At 46.5% G+C, this 20534-nt stretch overlaps 1 protein-coding gene across 1 annotated transcript; it reads right to left on the bottom strand.

Annotated features, from left to right (window-relative positions):
• Positions 1-5774: 5774 nt before the first annotated feature.
• Positions 5775-7595, bottom strand: LOC123185828 (aluminum-activated malate transporter 10-like). The gene is made up of 3 exons (XM_044597653.1): positions 7247-7595; positions 6980-7120; positions 5775-6895 (listed from the first exon to the last, which is right to left on the bottom strand). The coding sequence occupies exons 1-3, from the start codon at positions 7593-7595 to the stop codon at positions 5958-5960; spliced, it is 1428 nt and encodes a 475-aa protein (XP_044453588.1). The 3' UTR covers positions 5775-5957.
• Positions 7596-20534: the final 12939 nt, after the last annotated feature.

The following is a 20534-nucleotide window of genomic DNA, read 5'->3' as shown; positions in this document are numbered from 1 at the left end:
GCTCCGCCGGAGGGGGCATCGATCACGGGGGGCTTCTACATCATCATCCAAGCCCCTCCGATGAAGTGTGAGTAGTTTACTTCAGACCTACGGGTCCATAGTTAGTAGCTAGATGGCTTCTTCTCTCTTTTTGGATCTCAATACAATGTTCTCCCCCTCTCTCGTGGAGATCTATTCGATGTAATCTTCTTTTTGCGGTGTGTTTGTTGAGACTGATGAATTATGGGTTTATGATCCAGTCTATCTATGAATAATATTTGAATCTTCTCTGAATTCTTTTATGTATGATTGGTTATCTTTGCAAGTCTCTTCGAATTATCAGTTTGGTTTGGCCTACTAGATTGGTTTTTCTTGCCATGGGAGAAGTGCTTAGCTTTGGGTTCGATCTTGCGGTGTCCTTTCCCAGTGACAGAAGGGGCAGCAAGGCACGTATTGTATCATTGCCATCAAGGATAACAAGATGGTTTTTTATCATATTGCATGAAACTACCCTTCTACATCATGTCATCTTGCTTAAGGCATTACTCTGTTTTTAACTTAATACTCTAGATGCATGCTGGATAGCGGTCGATGAGTGGAGTAATAGTAGTAGATGCAGGCAGGAGTCGGTCTACTTGTCTTGGACGTGATGCCTATATACATGATCATGCCTAGATATTCTCATAACTATGCTCAATTTTTTCAATTGCTCAACAGTAATTTGTTCACCCTCCGTAGAATACTTATGCTCTTGAGAGAAGCCACTAGTGAAACCTATGGCCCCCGGGTCTCTTTCTTATCATATCAATCTCCATCACTTTATTATTGCTTTGCTTTTACTTTGCTTTTACTTTTTACTTTGCATCTCTATACCAAAAATACCAAAAATATTATTTATCATCTTTATCAGATCTCACTTTCGTAAGTGACCGTGAAGGGATTGACAACCCCTAAGCGCGTTGGTTGCATTGAGCTATTGTTTTTGTGTAGGTACGAGGGACTCGCGCGTAGCCTCCTACTGGATTGATACCTTGATTCTCAAAAACTGAGGGAAATACTTATGCTACTTTGCTCCATCATCCTCTCCTCTTCTGGGAAATCCAACGCAGTGCTCAAGAGGTAGCAGTAATGCACATCACTATAAGCCTTGCAAGCAATGTGACTAATGAGTTGGTTGTGGGATGATGCATTACGGAACGAGTAAAGAGACTTGCCGGTAACGAGATTGAACTAGGTATTGAGATACCGACGGTGGAATCTCGGGAAAGTAACATACCAATGACAAAGGGAACAACGTATGTTGTTATGCGGTTTGACCGATAAAGATCTTCATAGAATACGTAGGAACCAATATGAGCAGCCAGGTTCCGCTATTGGTTATTGACCGGAGATGAGTCTCGGTCATTTCTACATAGTTCTCGAATCCATAGGGTCTGCATGCTTAACGTTCTGTGATGATTTGTATTATGAGTTATGTGATTTGATGACCGAAGTTTGTTCGGAGTCCCGGATGAGATCGGGGACATGATGAGGAGTCTTGAAATGATCGAGACGTAAAGATTGATATATTGGAAGGCTATATTCGGACATCAGAAATGTTCCGAGTGATTCGGGTATTTTTCGGAGTACCAGAGAGTTACGGGAATTCATATTGGGCCTTAATGGGCCATACGGGAAAGGAGAGAAAGGCCTCAAGGGTGGTCGCGCCCCTTCCCCATGAACTGGTCCGAATTGGACTAGGGAAAGGGGGCGCCCCCTTCCTTCATTCTCCTTCTCCCTTCCCTTTTTCCTATTCCATGTGGGAGGTGGAATCCTACTAGGACTAGGGAGTCCTAGTAGGACTCCACTCTTTGGGCGTGCCCTATGAGGGCCAGCCTCCTCCTCCTTCCATCCTTTATATACGTGGCCATGGGGCACCCCATAGACACACAAGTTGATCATTAATCTCTTAGCCGTGTGCGGTGTCCCCTTCCACCATAATCCACCTCAGTCATATCATCATAGTGCTTAGGCGAAGCCCTGCGATGGTAGCATCATCATCACTGTCATCATGCCGTCGTGCTGACGAAGCTCTCCCTCGGCACTCAGCTGGATCGAGAGTTCGTGGGACGTCACCGAGCCGAACGTGTGCAGATCGCGGAGGTGCCGTACTTTCAGTACTAGGATCGGTCGATCGTGAAGATGTACGACTACATCAACCGTGTTGTCATAACGCTTCCGCTTATGGTCTACGAGGGTACGTGGACAACACTCTTCCCCTATCGTTGCTATGCATCACCATGATCTTGCGTGTGCGTAGGAAATTTTTAAAATTACTACGTTCCCAACACAAGTGGCCCTTTTCTCTTGGGGTAAGGTGCCACTTTTCTCTTGGGGCGTTGTCCTAACCCTCTCCCTACCATCCGACACTGAGGGTCAAAACCATTATCGACTTCGGCAGACACGGGGGCGGCGGCGCTTTGCGTCGTGACTCTCTGAAGGCGTCATCGTTGAGTGCGGGTGTTCTCTGTTGCGACGGCGTGGCTCCTATGCTTCTTCTCGGTGGTTTGCTGGAGGTGTTTGGTAATGCACTCCTATGTGTTTTTGCGCTCTCGACATGTTTCTTCGTGTTTTCTTGGTTTGATAGCTTTTGAGTTTTTTTTTAATATCTTGTATCATCTGGCTGTGTGGCTGTTTTGAGACGGGTCGCTTTGTCTGTGATTGAGCACTTCTACACGGACGATGTTTGCCAGCCGATAATTGCACGACTTGCGTATCACACCGTCCATGGACAAATATAAAACAATAGCAAATGGCTGGATTTGCAATCGTGCCAGTGTCGTGTGTGAAGTACTCCCTCTGTAAACTAATATAAAAGCGTTTAAATTACTAAAGTAATGATCTAAACGCTATTATGTTTGTTTACAGAGGGAGTACTTTCGTTTGTGATTTTACTAGACAACATGCTAGCATGCATGCTAACTTTGACATTACCCGAGACCATATGATCCCATTACCAATATGACCAAACTTTTCTGGTTCCTGGTCTTTTATTGACGTCTACACACACACACACACACAGCTGTTTTCGGTGCTGAAACAACTGGGTCTTCTATTAGATAGTTGAAAAGGAGACAATACACACACCCCTTTTCTCACTAACTCTTATCAGCTAATTAACTAAAATGTCTTTTGCAAGCACCAGCTATGGCGAGTTAGTATTTAATTGATGATGACAACGCGACTCGTGGCAGGCGCGAGTCATCAGGTAAGACACACACAAAAAATCTATTCGTTGTTGTTTATAACTTTATATAGACTACCGGTGCTTAGCCTTGCTGTATGCAACATCTGAAAAGCATATGGAAAAAGCATACCGAAAAATTCTGGTAACTTCGATTAGGAAGATGCATGCATGACGTATATGCTCAATTGCTTCTTTGGTAGGAGCATTTGGAGTATCAATGAACAGCGTGTCAGTCACTCCAAAATAAGCTGGTGCGCAGATCATGAAAGCCACAGTGTCGTAATATTGGTAAGTTCATCATTTGCTCTCCCATGACCCTGGTGCTGGCTGCTGCAGGGTGCGTGTGAACCTTTTTTTTCTTCTTTCGTAGAGAGTGTGCGTGTGAACTTTACAACACACCGGGTAAAATATTCAGTGACTTGGTGGAAATTCGCACGGGCACGCAGTTGCGGGATACGCACCTGTCCAACTGTATCCGGCTGCACGACTGCTTCATGATCCGTAAAGTCCTTGGATTGCGCATAAGAGGACATCAAATTTTAAGTTTCAGTTTTTGAAACATGGAATTTTTTTCGTTGGTCCGTATCATGTTTCAACAGATGGTGAAGTTCTAAAAACTCGTCAAAACGTATTCAAAAGTGATCTTATTTCAAAGACCACATCACAAGGAATGCAAATATGCAAACAAAAATTAATTTGTACTTTTGTTCAAAAGATATAAAAGATTCAAAATCAAAAGCCAAACGAGAAACATGGTCGGTGCGCCTGCACTTGCTCGCAGTGACTTTTTTTTAGAAAAGGAGGATGACCTCCGGCCTCTGCATCTGGGAGATGCATGCGGCCATTTTTATTGATTATTCTTGAGGACCTTACAAAGTAGTACAACAATATGCCTGAACCCGCCATCTTGGCAACATATGCCGCTCCTCCTATCCAAATGATGAAGGGGTGCAAGCTGGGCCATATATCCAGACCTCTCACCTAAGCCTAACATCCAAAGCCGGAAGCCCCGAACGAGCCACATACTGGGTAATGCTCGCAGTGACTTGGGCCAAGTAGTGGAAAGGGTTTGCCTTGTTACCGTGCTTCGTTGTGTATCTGTGCTAAGGCATGTAATTTTTTTGATATAATAGGATAGCTTAGTAAAAAATAATATGATTTTGGTGTCCAGGCACAAAGCCCTCTTGTTTCTATTCTATATACATGGATCCACTCATCCTCACATGTTTTTTCTCCCTTGTTGGCCCTTAAGTGTCCACATAAGACCTTATAATTAAATAAATGAAGAAACAAATAAGCACATATGCACTAGAAAATTTAGATTTGCATGCTACCAATAAGTACCAATGCTTAATAATAAATGATTTATTTCTCGATGCACCTTTGTGTTCTTCTAGGCACCTCTACAGGAACCACCGTGCTTAGAAAAATAAATCAATTTTTGAGTAAACATTAAGGACATTTATAATGCAAGGTTACAAGGACGATGTTTTGGTGCACAGGAGCCTCTGCTCCGTGGTTGAACAGTATAAAATCGAAACAAATTGCAATGGAAAATGAAGATGCACAAGTTTTCTATGTGTGTGCAAAATTTTGATGCGATATGACATCGATGGAGCTGTGGGTGAGTGAGTCCTAGACTAAGGGGTCTTCGGGCGTTCGGACTGTTATCCATGGGCCGGACTGATGGTCTGTGAAGACATGAAGGCCGAAGATTGTACCTATGTTCGGATTGGACTCTCCTTGGCGTGGAAAGCAAGTTTGGCGGACCGACTATGAAGATTCCTTCTTATGTAACCGACTCTATGTAAACCCTAGATCCCCTCGGTGTCTATATAAACCGGAGGGGTCAGTCCGGAAATGATATACTTATTACCATAGTCATACAGGTTAGACTTCTAGGGTTTAGCCATTACGGTCTCGTGGTAGATCAATTCTTGTAACACTCATATTCATCAAGATCAATCAAGCAGGACGTAGGGTATTACCTCCATAGAGAGGGCCCGAACCTGGGTAAACATCGTGTCCCCCGTCTCCTGTTACCATCGATCCTAGACACACAGTTTGGGACCCCCTACCCGAGATCCGCCGATTTTGACACCGACAGTGGGAAAAAAGAATTTTGATAATGGTTCAATTTTTATTTTATTTTGGAGCAGTGATTTTGTTTTTTCTGCCTCGAGCTCCCCCATTGTCATATTTGTCATGAAATTTTGCATGCACATAGAAAACTTGTTCATTTTTATGTACAAAACTTTCAGTTTTTTTTTTGCTATTTTATTTGAATTTACTGGCGATTTTTCAGGTGTATACGACGATGTGGAGATTTTTGCTCAATTACTGGCATCTCCGCTATAGAAATAAACAGAGATATTTAGAAGAAAAAGTCCATAACGATGTGTAGATTTTCATAAGCACATTGTAATCACTCTGTATTGTAGATGTCCTAAACACTTACTGAATTACTGCAGGTAGATTTTTTTTGGGAGGGGACTTATTATGCACGTACTAAATGACCTGGGCCAAGTGTTCACGTGTTTTTTTATTCGCCACTGATCTAATTCGGCCACTCTGTCACCGCTGGAGATCAATCGGGATTGAAATGACACATGCTGCGAGCAGAAATAATCAGATAAAGAATGATGTGTCAGCTCACTCGAACGCCATCGTGGAACCAGTTTAATCTGCCCGGCTCCACTCATCTGGCTGGGATCAATTCCGACCTGCATCCTGATCCGATTAATAATCCTGCTCAGTGTGCTTCCTCGTCCGAGTCTGGATTGATCGCTTTGGTTTCGGTTTCTGAAGCTTCAGGTTTCGCGTCCGCTGATCTGAAGCCGGCGAGGCTCGCGAGCGTGTCGACCGCGTCCACGACGCCCTCCACCCTGGTGGACACCTCTATCAACAGCGAAGTGACCGTGAAGAGCTGCACGGCGTCGATCACCGTCGCAGGCGACTCCTCGGCCAGCTTGGACGGGAGCTCCCTCAGGTCGCTCTGGAGCTCCTGCACGGCGGTGTTCATGTCGGCCACGGCGAACTCGAGGCTCCACGACGTAGTCATTGCGCTGACGGAGCTCGCGGCCTCCCCGAGCACCCGCGCGCACCGCGCCGCCACCGTCGTGCAGCCGTCGGCGAGGTGCCGCTTGACGTGCTCGGGCGCCTGGATCTCTGAGCGGACGCACCCGCTCAGGGCCTCCACGCAGTAGGCGCAGTGCCGCATGGCGGCGCCGACGTTTTTGTACTGCTCGTACGGATGGCGGAAGCCGAACCTGCCGTGCGCGGGCTCCCACCGCGCCAGGTTGGCCTGCGAGTCCTCGGACGCCTTGGAGTTGAGCACGCACTTGTACCCGTCCGCCCCGGCGGACGGCGGCTGCTGCTTGCCGTCCGCCTGCTCCGCGAAGTAGTCCTCGACGCAGGCCTCCACGGCGCCGGCGAGCTTATCCATGTTGCGCACGGTGAGGCGGTGCAGCTCCTGCCCCGCCCACACGGGGCAGATGAGCACGCAGACGGAGAGGCACATGAAGACGCCGATGCCGATGGTGCACACCCGCTGCTGCGCCATCGCCAGGAGCGCCTCCACGCGGTACCCCGACACGGCCACCAGGCTGTACGTCAGGATGAAGATGGTCACGCCGTAGTCGAACCGCGCCTTCACCGTGGGTATGAACCGCGAGAACGTCGCCATGGAAGCTGCACGCACGGAACGCGTAGCAAGACCGTTAGCTAGGGCGCACACGATACGCGATTCATGTACAGGCACGCGTGGATACTTACCGAGCAGGAAAACCGAGCCACTGCGGATGAACGGCTCGTACTCGTGGCCGGCGTTGGCCGCGATCCAGTGGACGCCGAGCGCGATCGCGCCGGCGCTGACCGTCGCGGCGGCTCGGTTGAACCCCTTGTACACACAGCCACCTGCACGTGCATGCATGAGAGGTCAGCATCAGAAAGCCAATCGAAGTACGTACGTTGACTACAACATAGTACGTACATTCTTCTGCTAGATGTAACGTGCGAGGGTGTATAAGTACGACGACTTACCAACGGTGTACTCGAAGATCACGACGACCGTCATGATGGCCCACATGGCGGCGCCGCCAACGCCGTCGTACAGGGGCCTGGTGTAGTAGAACACCGAGACCAGCGCGAGCGCGAGGCCCACCTTGAGGCCGTGCACCGCCCGCCGGGGATCGTCGGCGCCGATCTTCCATATCCGCTTGGCGAAGCCGGACACCTTCTCCCCGAGCACGACCACACAAGAAACCATCCACGCCCATGCCCGCGCGGCTAGGCAGGCCTCGTGCTCCAGCGTCACCGACGCGCCCTCCGGCACCGTCACCCGCCATTCTGGGACGCCGCCATTCTTTCCATCCCTCGTCACCGCGGCCATCTCCATGTCTCACTGCGCTGTGATCTCTGGCTATGAAGGTGATTGGCCGGCGTGCGGGTAGTTGACCTCTGCTCGTAGGAAGGAGCTAGCTGAAGGGTGAGGAGACCAACCACCAGGAGTTGGCCCGGATACGAGAAAGGAATGATAGGTAGCTTGTGATCCTTGCTCCTGTCCTGGAATGTATGTCACCTATATATAGAGAGTGGAGAGGGCGAAAATGGACGAGTGGACATGGTGCCACGCGAATGATGTTAGGCCACGCTCGCTGTGAGGGTGGACATCAAGGCTGACCGAACCGGGCGCACAAGTGCTGTACCTTCCATGCAAACGTATGCTTGCTTTGTGAAAGAAGACCGCGCACCATTATTATTTTTCGGCGGGAAAAGCTGGAGCTCTGTTGCATGCCTGCACATGCACTATGGGAGAAAAAAAAATATACAGTTACAAATTAGTACTCCACGGTAGAGACATCAGCAGGCAGCAAAGAATGAAGCTACCGCTGAAAACAGGTTAGATACAGACGGGCAGGGTGCCCGAACGGCCTCCTATGCAACGGAAATACCGTATAATACACACCTCGTGCTAAATTCGAATACGCGTGTGCACCGCTTCCTCCGTACGTGTGTGCAACCTGCGACGAGGATGTCATGCATGCATGCATGCAAGCATGCGGTCCACAGCGGCCGGCCGTTCGGGAAGTTGGATGTTTGGGAAGTTGGGAGTCTTCCGCAGAGCGGCGCGGACGTCAGATGTTCAGCGGTTTCAGGCACCTGGTGGGAAACGCGGAGACCCTGTCGGCTGTCGCAAGCAGCCAACGATCCGCCGAGCGCGCTGCGCCGTCGATCGCTATTCGCTAGTACGCCTCTGCATTACGCTACAAATTTTGGTTCAGAGAAGCCCACGGAACCGGCGATCGTACGCGCTCGCCGAGCCGGCAAGGCTCGAAAGGAAAATGCAGTCGATTTATGCGAGGACCAGAAAGGACGATGTGCCGTCGTTCCCATTCCGTTCAAAAATGGCGTGTTCCTCGTTCGTTCGGGGACATGGTGCATCAAATTGTCAGACTTAGTAGCTGTTTTGTCGGCTCGTATTCGCAAGCATGGCCATGTACCATGATGTATATTACCATTTATAAAAAATACAGTAGTAGAAAAATGGGTATTAGTAGCGGGCTCCGAAAGCGGTTGTGATGAAGCAGAATGAAGTCATCCGAAATACCCACGTCGAAGGCGGTTATTTTTGCCATAGTAAGCTTGGGAGGTACTGTCCGTCGGAGAGATGGGAGAAACCGCTGAGGGGTGGGCGAAGCTCAACATGGATGAAGCATAGAGGGGAAGCCCACAACTTAGGTGGTGTGCATGATCTTAAGGAACCATGGTGGTGAGATTAGCTTCTCGTTATGTCCGTGCCTTATCACATGTGTGACTACCCTGGAGGGGGAACTTGCTGCTTGTAAGGAGTGAGTGGCGCTCGGCCTTGAATGGACCTCGTTGCCTATCATAGTTGAGAGGGCTGCTTGGTCGCTGCTGATATGATCAATGATGCGAAGCCAAATAGATCCTCTGTAGCCTCTCTTATAGGAGAAATAAAAGGCTTGTTAGGGCAATGCGTAGATCATTTGATTTCAATTGTTCATAGGGACCAAAATAAGATGAGCCATACTCTTGCCCAGATGTGGCAAGCTCTCCCTTGCACCGCTGTTTGTTGCGAGGATGTCTAAATGATATCGGCATCCTATGTTAGCAGGATTGTAATGACCAAGCTTGATTATTGCAATCCTTTTCATTCGCAAGAGAGAGAGAGTGAGAGTGAAGTGCATCATAGGTCCTCGAACTATTTTAGAGGTCTCAACTAGGTCCTCGACCTATGAAAATTGCCATCCAAGTCTTCGAAGTGCAATATGTCTGTCATCCAGGTCCTCGAACTATTTCAGATATGTCACATAGGTCCTCAAACTATGTCAGAGGTGTCACGTACGTACACACTTATTGCACTTTGAGGACCTGGATGATACTCGAAATAGTTCGAGGACCTACGTGACACTCGAAATAGTTCGAGGACCTAGGATGCACTTCACTAAAAAAAGCTCCACAGGCAGTTTGTAAGCTAAAACCGCTTGCAAAGATTGGAGGCAGTTAGCTCCTCGAAGCCGCCGCTAGGTTCAAAGCAAGTGCATGCGGTTTCTCCATGAGAATTGGATGCGGTTGGTGCGTACCTATGGGCGCATCATTTCCCTTCTATTTGTCTAAGGGTTATTAGGCACCACCCCTTCAATTTCCTCCATCTCATTTCCTATTCCTTTTCCCTAGTCCACGACCAAACCCTAACACCACCAACACAACGTTCAAATCGACAAGTGGGGATGGCACAAAGGCGAGGTGGCCCATCCGTCCATGTGTGGCGCGTGTGGTGGCAGATCCAGACTGGTTGTGTCGTTGACCTAGGCATCTTGGGAGGGGTGTGGCGACCCCTGGGAGGGCAATGTCGCCGTCATCGACCTCCACTAAGGCCTCCCAGGGTGCACTCCATCACCGACACGGTGAGCTACCAAGTGTTACCAGCCTTGCGCCGATGGATTTTTGCAGGGGTAGTTATTGTGTGTTTATGGATTTTGTTTGTAGGGGAAATTGTTATATGCTTATAGATTTTGCTTGTGGGGAAAGTTGGTGTGTAATTACGGATTTTATTTGTAGAGTTAGTTGTTGTATGCTTATGGATTTTGATTTTAGGGTTAGTTGTTGTATGCTTATAGCTTCTTTTTAGATGGTGTTGCACGAGACTATAGACCGATGATGAAAGTTGAGACTTCTCCATGTGCCAAAGGTGTGCCTAACTTTTGCTTGTATGTGTTGAGTAATAACTTTCATTCTTTAACTCGTCCTAGCCAAGGCAGTTATGCCTTTGTTGTCAAAAATTAAGGTTCATTATGTATTTGAGGTCTGTATGTTCTATGTACCTTTAAATTGATGACGGGTCATGTTCGATGAATGCAAGCAAATTCTCTCTAGTTCTTGAATGTATTATGCAATGTAATTGACTTCTGCGATGAATGGGAATGTTTATGCCTCTGTAGATGCACATGTGATCTTTCTGGCATTTGAATTGCAATGGAACTTTCTGGTACAAAAAAAGTACTACACTATAGGCGGTTCTATGCAGAAAGCCGCTTAAAATGATAGAGTACTTCAGGCGATTATATATTGTTAGCCACTTGTGGCATGATAGAACTTGTAGGCGGTTCTGCATGCGAAGCAGCTTGCAACAATAAGAAATTAGAGGTTGTTTCCGAAACCGACTCCGCTATGTCAATTATTAGCGACACATGCTTTGAGGCATATCGAGGATCTGCTGGTGACCCATGTAACAAAGCCACCTCCGATTAATTGAAAAAAAACAGTAGGAGTGACACGAGCTTTGAGGCATAGATAGCGGCATCCAAGTGAGTAGACGGATGTGATTAATTGGAAAAAAATCACCAAGGTTGACATAGGCTTACGATGGTCGGTGTAGATTGAAAGGCAAAATTCATACTCCACAATGCATGATTCGAGCTCTTGTTCGTACGAATGGATTCTCTACATCGATGCGGTCTTGGTGATGGAAGGGTTCGACCATAGGAGCTACGGTGCACCGGGGATGATCATATGTGAGTTTACGTGTGCACGTGCACCTGGGCCAACATTTTCTCGTTCCGGTCAGGAAGGAAGACTACTCTTCGTCCATCAGGTAACGAAAGGGAAGCTCTTCATCCAGCACGACACCGAAGACATCCTCTTCGTCCAGTATGGGACCGAAGACGGGCTCTTCGTCCTGGAGGAGAAGGAAGACAAAAGCTCTTCGTCCTCAAGGAGAGAAACCAGGTGTTGAAATTAAATGTTTTAAAAGGGAATATGGTTTTGAGATTTCATTAAAAAAATCATGCATCTACTCCCTCCGTCTTGGTTTATTAGGCTCTCTCTTGTTTTGAGTCAAAGTTTGACAATAGATTTAATTAATAAAATATAAAGGACATGTCACAAAAATTATACTGTGCGCAACCTCTTTCAAATACAAACCCAATAATACATATGTTTGTATCATGTACTTTATATCTTGTTAGTTATATAGATGGTTAAAGTTTGACCGAAAATATGAGGAGTCCAATAAACATGAGATGGAGGGAGGAGTATATTTTATTCATTATTTTAAAAAAAGTTTTGCAAGTATACACATGACGCGTCAGGTAACACAAGTCTAATAAGCCAAACCAAGCACATATAGTCAAGTGATCAAGCTTTCTCGTTACAAAAATGGTGATTAAGCCTTTGTAGCTTGCCAATTACTTCATCCGCTCCACGACGTAGTGCGAATAGATTTTTAAAAAACTTTTCTCTATAAAGTTGACCAAAATTTCTATAGTTTCACCTTTCAGATAATTTATATGTACTACATTATGCAACGTAGGGAGTATGTACTACCCACTCCCGAAACTTTTCCCACGGGTAATAAAATCAACAGAATTTTGCACTAATGAGACAGTGTTTTTCTTTTGTTTGCGCATCACTGGTGAGATAGTGTTGATTGCATTGAGCTCTCCGATGGTCTTTCCCATATTTCTGCAACAAAAGAACTAAAAAGAGCTCGCCGGTGGAACCAATTCTCAAGATATCGCACCATTATCCGTGCAATAGCATCACGATCTTACGACATCACCACTAATCAACCACCAGTTGTCCAGTACTCATAGCGTCTACGCTTGCCCGATTAAACCTGACTTTGTTTCGGAACAAAGAGCAGAGCAGGATATGCTAAAGAAAGAGTCGAGAAAGAAAAGAACACGCGGTGACAGATGATGCAGCCAGGCCGATAGCATCAGAAGCGAGGCCACGTTAAAGGTTGTTTGCTTGGTGTAGCGGGAAGAGACGGGGAGAATAATATCGGTGGCGAGAAATGCACGGCTCCCCCTCATCGTCGTTGATCCGGCGTGCGCTGTTGCCGCAGCGGATGCGTGGGCCTGCACTGCAGTCTGGATCAACTCGTGAGCCATGGACGAGTGACACGTCGGATTGTTCTGACCAACGTGTAGCAGACACGTCGGATCGACATACAGGGACGGGGCTGCTGAGCCGGCAGATTGAGTGCGCTCGTGAGACGGACACGCATGCGATCAACTATCCGACGTGCGTGCATATCTTCCTTTTGCCTTGTCATTTCCAACAGAAATGTCATCTTTTTGTTGGAGTTTATCTACAAGTGCTAATGCGATTAATAAGTAGTATCTATCAGATCGGTCATACTAATTTTTATTTTAGAGGAAGATCACGCTGAAAGCCTGAAAATCGAAATAAACACGGTCCGCTCTCTGCCCGTTGATCTATACCTATCCATCAATCCAGAACGAGATCTACAAAGGGAGATGGATTTTGTTAGGTTTTCTGTTTTTCCTGAGAATAATGGCAGAAAAAACAAAACAAAAAAGCAAAGAAGATTAGCTCATTTCTTGAATGGCGATAAGATAGATCGGGTGTTTGATCAGCACGATTAGGACGTGCGCGAGATGCATGGTAATGGTATGATCATGTGGCTGTGGCTGCAGGCGGCAGCTGTGAGCTCTAACCAACCATACTGAACAATCAGCATCCATGGAAAAATATCACGTCTTGCCCTGACCTGGCGCCTGACCTAATTAAGCACCATATATCCTGACCAGTTTAATATACACAAACTCGCAAAAGTAGCTAGTCGGTCAACTCAAAGAGCCATAGTACGTGCTTATTAGCGACACAAGAACGAACACTCGTGTGCCATGAGCTGAATGCAACAAATAAAACAAAATATACTACAACTCTGCGTAAAATGTGTGCCCATATATGCAACAAAATGAAAAGCTGGAACTTGTGGCTTGGTGCGATACGATCTTTCCCAAAATGCAGGCCTCTTTTAGGCTCAGAGGATTACGCTAACTAATTATGTTCGGTCAGCGCACAAGCTTTTCTGTGCACCCGCAGAGAATTAGAAGACCCACTAATCTGCTTTTGCTATCTAGGTAAGGTAAGGTTATCCTCTAATTAAATCAATCATCATGATACTGTGCCCTGCTAATATTTAGTATTGGCCTAGAACAAGCACAACTACTGTACTGAGCTACAGGTACATGACGAGTACTGGTGGCAAGCCGACCTGACATGTGTCATTAGCCAACGGCTTGAACTCTGCCTACGTGGAGCCACACAAACGACGATCGATTGACAAGTCATGTGCCATGTCATATCCTCGATGCTAGATCTCCTGACTTAAGTTTCGGCTTAATTAGGTCACCACGACAACACTCAAAGGCTTGACGCTCCTTTGATCACGTCAAGTTTGGTAGGCGCACGAGCGAGAAAAGGAAAAACTTTAGGCATGTCAAATCACCATTCAATATCCGTCTTTATATCGGATTGCTCAACGACGTGAGGTATTTGTGGCAACGGTATTTCAATCTATCACTCTTAATATTCAGTTTAGACGGTCGCTAGCGGGCAATCGTTGGGAAGAATGGCTCCATCTAGTTAGGAGACTGATGGAGGTTCAACTTTCTCACCAACCCGATGGATTACGCTGGAAGTTGACTAGGTCTGGAGTATTTACAGTTAAATCAATGTATATTGATGTTATTAGTTCGAACTCCATTCCAACTTCCAAGTATGTTTGGGCTGTCAAAGTTCCTTTAAAAATTAAAGTGTTTATGTGGTTTGTCCATAAACAAGTTATTTTAACAAAGGACAACTTGATAAAGCGTAATTGGACAGGACCTACTAGGTGTAGTTTCTGTGATCGGGATGAGACGATTAAGTATTTATTCTTTGATTGCCCGTTGGCCAAAGTCCTTTGACGGACGGTCCATATTGCTTTTAATATTACTCCACCGACTTCTGTCAATGCATTATTTGGGACATGGCTTAATTGGGTTGAGCCTGACTTAGCAAGACATATTCGGGTTGGAGTTTGTGCTTTGTTGTGGACTATCTGGAATTGCAGAAATGATTTGGTTTTTAACAGAACATCACGGATTCATTTTTTGCAGGTTATTTTCCGAGCTACGGCAGTGATCCGTTCGTGGTCGCTACTCACTCCGATGGAGGTCAGGGAGCGTTTGGTTACTGGATCTATCCGTTGGGAGATGGTAGCTCGGGATATCTTCAACCGGTTTGGATGGCGGTCATGTAATAGGATAGACAATTAGTTTACCTATCTATTTTTGGCCAGCCGGTTGTGGCATCTTTTCCTGACTAGTTTGTGTATCTAGCCTTTTTAAGCTCTGTGTGAGCTGCAATTTCCTTTTATCAACTGGAGACTTTGGAACCTTGTTGACACTTTTTGTTATTTGGTTAATAAGATGGCCGTATGCATCACTCTGTTGCAGAGGCCAGGGAGCCCCCTTTTCGGAAAAAAAAAAATGTCAAATCACCGGTCCAGTGCCTTGGTTTTCTAGTTAAAGGAAAAAAGTGGGACAAGCTAAGCAGGTTGTAAATGTAACTATGTATGGCGCTTTACCGTTTTCATCATGAGATGTTTGCCGTAAACAGTACAAGATCTCGTGTGCTTGAAGTCTTGCAAGACATCATGCCAATAGATAAGCTGTGGTTGAGTGCAGTACATGGGGTTAATATAGTTTTTACAGTGTGATGGAACGGTGGGTACCCTGTGAATCGTTGTCACGACACATTTTTTCAATAAAAGAAATATATTAACATTGAGAAGATATCTATTATACTCAGCTTCTGCACCAACATAATCTCAAGAGCTACTCAAATCACGGTGCATAAGTACGTATAAATCTTTTATTGGCTGGAACACAACTACTTTAGCTGTGTGTTTTTTTCCCGCAAAAAAAACATAGCTAAAGTCGATAATCCACTTCAGAGCCCAGGCTCAGCTACACCCGTGCTGACAAAAAAAATCAAAACAAATACTAGAAAAATTCAAAAAAAATTCAATTCTTTTGTGTAGTAGATAAATTGATGCGTGAGGTCCTCTCTAATTTGCATCTCATTTGGACATCTCAGCCGCTCTCAGCAAAAAAGACAAATTCGAGGTCAGTAAAAAAGTTTACTGTTTACACATTGTTCTCACCCGATTTATTGGTTTTGCTGAGAGCTGCTCATATGTCCAGATGAGTTGCAAATTGGAGCGAACATCACACATCAGTTTATCTATCACACAGACAAAAATTGCAATTTTTTGAATTTTTTTAGTATTTGCTTTGATTTTTTTCTGACCAGATACAGATGAGCCTGGGCATCGAATCGCCACACTCCAGCTAAAGTTGCTTACATTGTCTATAATATCAAGGCATCTTACGACGGAAACTATAGTGGATTTTTTTTTTTTTTGCAAAAGAAGGTTTAAAACCACTCGTCTCTATATCATTATGATACACACGTCTATTTGTAAGTAATTAAGCATAATATAAAACAAAGACAACCATGGCTAAATCATGGCATGATATAAAAATAACACCTACGACTAACACTTGCAAGTATTATCGATTTGTTTTTTGCTTGATTTTGTCTACAGGACACAGGTGCCGGCGGTGTAAGAGGATTAGAGAGGGATTGATGAAATTTTATTCCCGAGCCTTGTCGGCGTATATATAGAGAGTATATGATCTTCTTAAAGTACAAGACACGGTAAAATAAATCATACGTTGTTCTACATTTTTACTAAATAATCATGATACTCTACATTAGTAGGAAAGGTCATCTTTAAGCATATTTTTCGTGATGCAAATTGTCTCGCTCATGAGCTACCAAAATTCAGCTTTTGTAACAAGTGCGATAGAAGTTGGTCTGATGAACCCCGGGTTCTTAATCAGCCACCTTGTGAACGATGTAATAATTGACTAAGTTAATGAAGCTAGCCATAATGGTCTCCCCCAAGTATCATCGACTGGTTCCTCACTGTAACCGTCTCGTCGTTTGAGGCGTTATTTCCTAGCTAGCTAGTTTGTCATTGCGTGTGCGTATCAACACTCCAGCATGAAACAGAAAGTTGGGCTGTGGATAGTGGGACAAAATCTCTCTCCGATGCGGTCTGCTTGGCTACGCGTTTGCCACGGCCCAAGTCGCTCTGTGATTCTCAAATGGTATAGAATACTAGAATTAGGTTTTTTGGTCGAACAATACAAGAATTAGGTCATCACCACTATCTTCAGCTTTGTAGAAGAACGTAAGCCAAGCAAGAGAGCAGCAGTCCTGTCCTGTCCTGCAGTCCGCACAACCCGAGCGTGTAAAGCAAGCGACGGTTCACGGTGCGCCGCGGGGCACGTCTTTGTGGGAGTGTGGTGTGACGTCAACGTGCATGCATTGATGCATGTTAGGGCAGCAGCCAGCCAGCACTGACCGGCCGACTTCAACTCTGAAACGCAAATCTGCGTATCGCCGGAACCGATTTGCTTCTTTCTTTTTTCTCCATAGAAAAATCAAAATGAAGAGACTCTTAGAGCAACTTTAATGGGGCGACCCATTTTATCCGTTTGAGTCATCCGGACATAAAAGCTGGCCTAATGAGGCGACCCAAACGGACGTCTGTGTTCGCCTGCTATCCGTTTGTCCTTCGCCCCGACCAAATTGAGCGCAAAGATGGGCCACGAATGGGTCTGCGGCGGACAAAACGAGCGCTCTCGTCGTCCGCTCTCGTCCGCTGCTGCCCTCTCGTGTCCGCCCCTGGACCCACGTATCAGTGACACAGCACGTGCCGATCGACGGGGTGAGATCCCCACCTAATGTAGCGCCGCCCACACGCGCCGTCCCACCCCACGCCGGCGTCGAGGCCCATCTACCTCCACAACCGCTGCAACGAGGAGCGAGCCCACCTGCGAGGCCACCGGCGCAGGCCGACACCTACCACGGCGGAGGGCAGCGCAACGGGGGGCGGAGGGCGCGATGGGTTGCCCGCCGGCAAGGAGGAGCGGAGGGACGACGCGAGAGGTGCCCGCCGCCGATCCAGAGGAAGAAGCGCTCGGCGGGGGACCTCCAGAGCCCCGGCCTGTGCGAAGTGAGCTCTCGACTTCAGCGCCGGCAAGATCCTGCGGTGGCGCGACGGGGGTCGGAGGGAGTGACGTAGCTGGAAGCAGTGGGGCACCGCGACGAGGAGCAGAGGGGCGACACGGGGAGGTGCCCGCCGGCGAGAAGGAGGGGAGGGGCGACGCGACTGGGAGCAGAGGTGCCTGCCGGCGAGGAGGAGTAGAAGAGCGACTGTGAGCAGAGGTGCATGTCCGCTTTTGCGTCTGTGCGTTAGGAGCAGTCGTCGTCCTTGTGCGTACGCCTCATATCCACTAAGCGAATGGACGACCCAAACAAACAAAAAAAAGGATAAAATCCATATCTATTTGGATTGCGCCAGTGAAGTTGCTCTTATGGCATCGCAATCAAACAGACGGTCGCAGTTTTTTTGTATGCCAATAATAACGGTGGAACGTTCGGTCTCGGCCACCTTCAAGCCTGAACGTATCGTTCGGCAAGCAACGGGACCGAACGAACGGTTTCGTTCAATCTGAAGAACCTCCCGGCGCGAACGATACGGTTCCCCGCTTGTTGCTAAACGCTGATCTGCAAATTTTCACCTGTATCCATCAGCGAACAAAGGGGACAAGTCTACGGGCATGAATATCAGAATCAGCCATCTAACACTACTCGCATATAGTTTAAACCTTTTTCAATAAAGTGGATGAAATTCATGTAAACACAGCGGATTTCATACAAATCAGACAAAAACATTTACATTTTAGATGTATTTTAACTAAAAAAGGTAAAACTATGTGCACGTCCGGCCGCAAGGAGCTCCATTCCCACGACACGGATACACTACACTGGTCTATTGCTGGGCGCGGCGAATACCTTTTGTCTTCTTCATGTCTGGCAGTCCGCTCATCGGACAACTGGGAGCCCTAGAGGTATAGTCTTCACTTGTATCTTCCCTATGTCCAGCTGCACCGCTCATCGGAGCAGCAAATGGGGTGCTTCAGCCGGAGGGGAAGGGTGGCTCCTCCACTTCTGTGAAGTCAAGGCGGGGGTCGATGATGGTCTGCGCTGAATCGGGCAAGTCACTGGACGCGCACACCGGTGATGCGTCGGCGGTGGCCTACCTAGGACCCAAGTGGTGGTGGCCTCAAGTGTTGTACTTTTCCTCGATGTTGACGGCGGATGTGTCGGCTTCGCGGAAGTGGAGGTAGGCCATCGGTGGATCTCGTGTAGGGGGTTCCGAGCTAATGATCTAGGCACGATGATAACAGAAAGTAAGGAAACATAGTATTTACCCAGGTTCAGGCCCTCTCGCGAAGAGATAAAACCCTACGTCTTAATCTTGTTATATTAATTGTGGATGGGGTACAAAGTACACGATGATCTATCTCGAGATTTTTCTATCCTCTACAGACTAAACCCCTCAGCTTAGACACCGAAGGTATCTAAGGTTACAAGTATGTCAGCTACACCTAGGGATAACACGTTGATTGTTTGAATATGCCTTGAAGTATACGGAGTCTTCGGAGGATACCATCTTGATTACGCTGAGGGCCAGGTGAAGGACGGCGATGTCGCCTAGGAGGGGGTGGGGGGGGTGAATAAGCGTTTTAAAAATAATTACGGTTTAGGCTTAAACAAAAGCGGAATAAAATTAGCGTTTAATTTATCAAGCAAAAAATCTAAATACACTAGACTCAAGTATGTGCACCAACAACTTATGCTCGGGGAACGTTCTAACGCGTCTCCGTGCCAAGACATTGGAGATGCCTTCATCATGGCAATTGTAGCGGAATGATGCTAGGGATTCCGCATCGCGGCAATCTGGGATCTTACTTTTACGAATAAGATTCTCATCCAGAATTACCGAACTATTTCTGCAAGCTTTTGTTTAACACAACCTAGATTCCAGATGTCGGTTGGTCCCGAACCATCGGCGTAATACACGATGTGGGGGGTGGGAGAGAGAGAAAATTTAATTCTAGCTAGACTTGATATCGACCTCCCGAGGAAATCTCCCAGAGGGTGGCTTACGGGCGCCCCCGGGACGGGTTGCGTGGCGACGTTCTCCGAGTCGTATTGGTGAGAATTTGGATCCGAGCTCCAGTCTCGATTCGATCGGTTGTGCTCGTGATCCCCTGAAGGGTAGGGAATCGACTCTTGGGTGGCGACCACTTGAAGATCCTCAGCCGATCCGAGGACGCGGCGAGGGATTCAATTACCAGATTCGATCAGTCGGGCTTCAAATCCTAACGATGTGCAGGAGCTCCAAAGTGCACCTGAGCTTCAGCTGAACCGAGTTCTTGAGTCTCCAACGTGGGGGCCATGCCGACGTGGATTTGATCGTCAGATGGTGCTTCCGTCGAACCTTCGTGACCACACAACGAGACCTGTATGCGCCACCAATGTCGGTGCTAAAACCGGCGAACCTCGGGTAGGGGGTCCCGAGCTGATGATCTGTAACATCCCAAATTTAAAATTTTGAAAAGTCATATAAATTAAGTAATAATGATTGTTTTGTTGCGATATTATTTTAAATCGAGCGAAGTTTGAAACTTTTTGGATTTTACTGAATATTAAATGGGGGGGGGGGATAAAATGATTTTCCCGAAATTTCCATTCGGGTTTGGTTGCATTTGAAAGTTTATTTGGATTTTGAAATATTCAAACAATTCCAAATTTAAAAGAAAACAAAGGAGAGAATATAATATGATTTCTTCAATTTAAAAAGAATTGGAAAATGTTTTGAATAGTGCTGTGGAGTTCATAAAATATTTTGGACATTAAATAAACCCTAAGAAATAATTTAGGAAATTATTTTTATGGCCAAAATTGTTCCAAACATTTTATGAAAAATTATTTGTCCCGAATAAAAGGTTTACACGACTCCATATGAGTCCAGGTATTGTTGTGAAGTTTGTGGTATTTTTAGAATTTCATTTGGGTATATATAGGA

The sequence above is a fragment of the Triticum aestivum genome, chromosome 2A (assembly GCF_018294505.1).
Source record: "Triticum aestivum cultivar Chinese Spring chromosome 2A, IWGSC CS RefSeq v2.1, whole genome shotgun sequence".
NCBI classification, from domain to species: domain Eukaryota; kingdom Viridiplantae; phylum Streptophyta; class Magnoliopsida; order Poales; family Poaceae; genus Triticum; species Triticum aestivum.
The sequence above is the reverse complement of the archived record's forward strand: the minus strand, read 5'-3'. Positions and strand labels throughout refer to the sequence as shown.

Bases quoted from the DNA above. Each gene is read 5' to 3' on its own strand.
- LOC123185828 (XM_044597653.1), bottom strand. From the start codon at position 7,595: ATGGCCGCGGTGACGAGGGATGGAAAGAATGGCGGCGTCCCAGAATGG. The intron at 7,121-7,246 runs GTAAGTCGTCGT...ATGCACGTGCAG, and splicing joins GATCTTCGAGTACACCGTTG to GTGGCTGTGTGTACAAGGGG. The intron at 6,896-6,979 runs GTAAGTATCCAC...CCGTGCGTGCAG, and splicing joins TGGCTCGGTTTTCCTGCTCG to CTTCCATGGCGACGTTCTCG.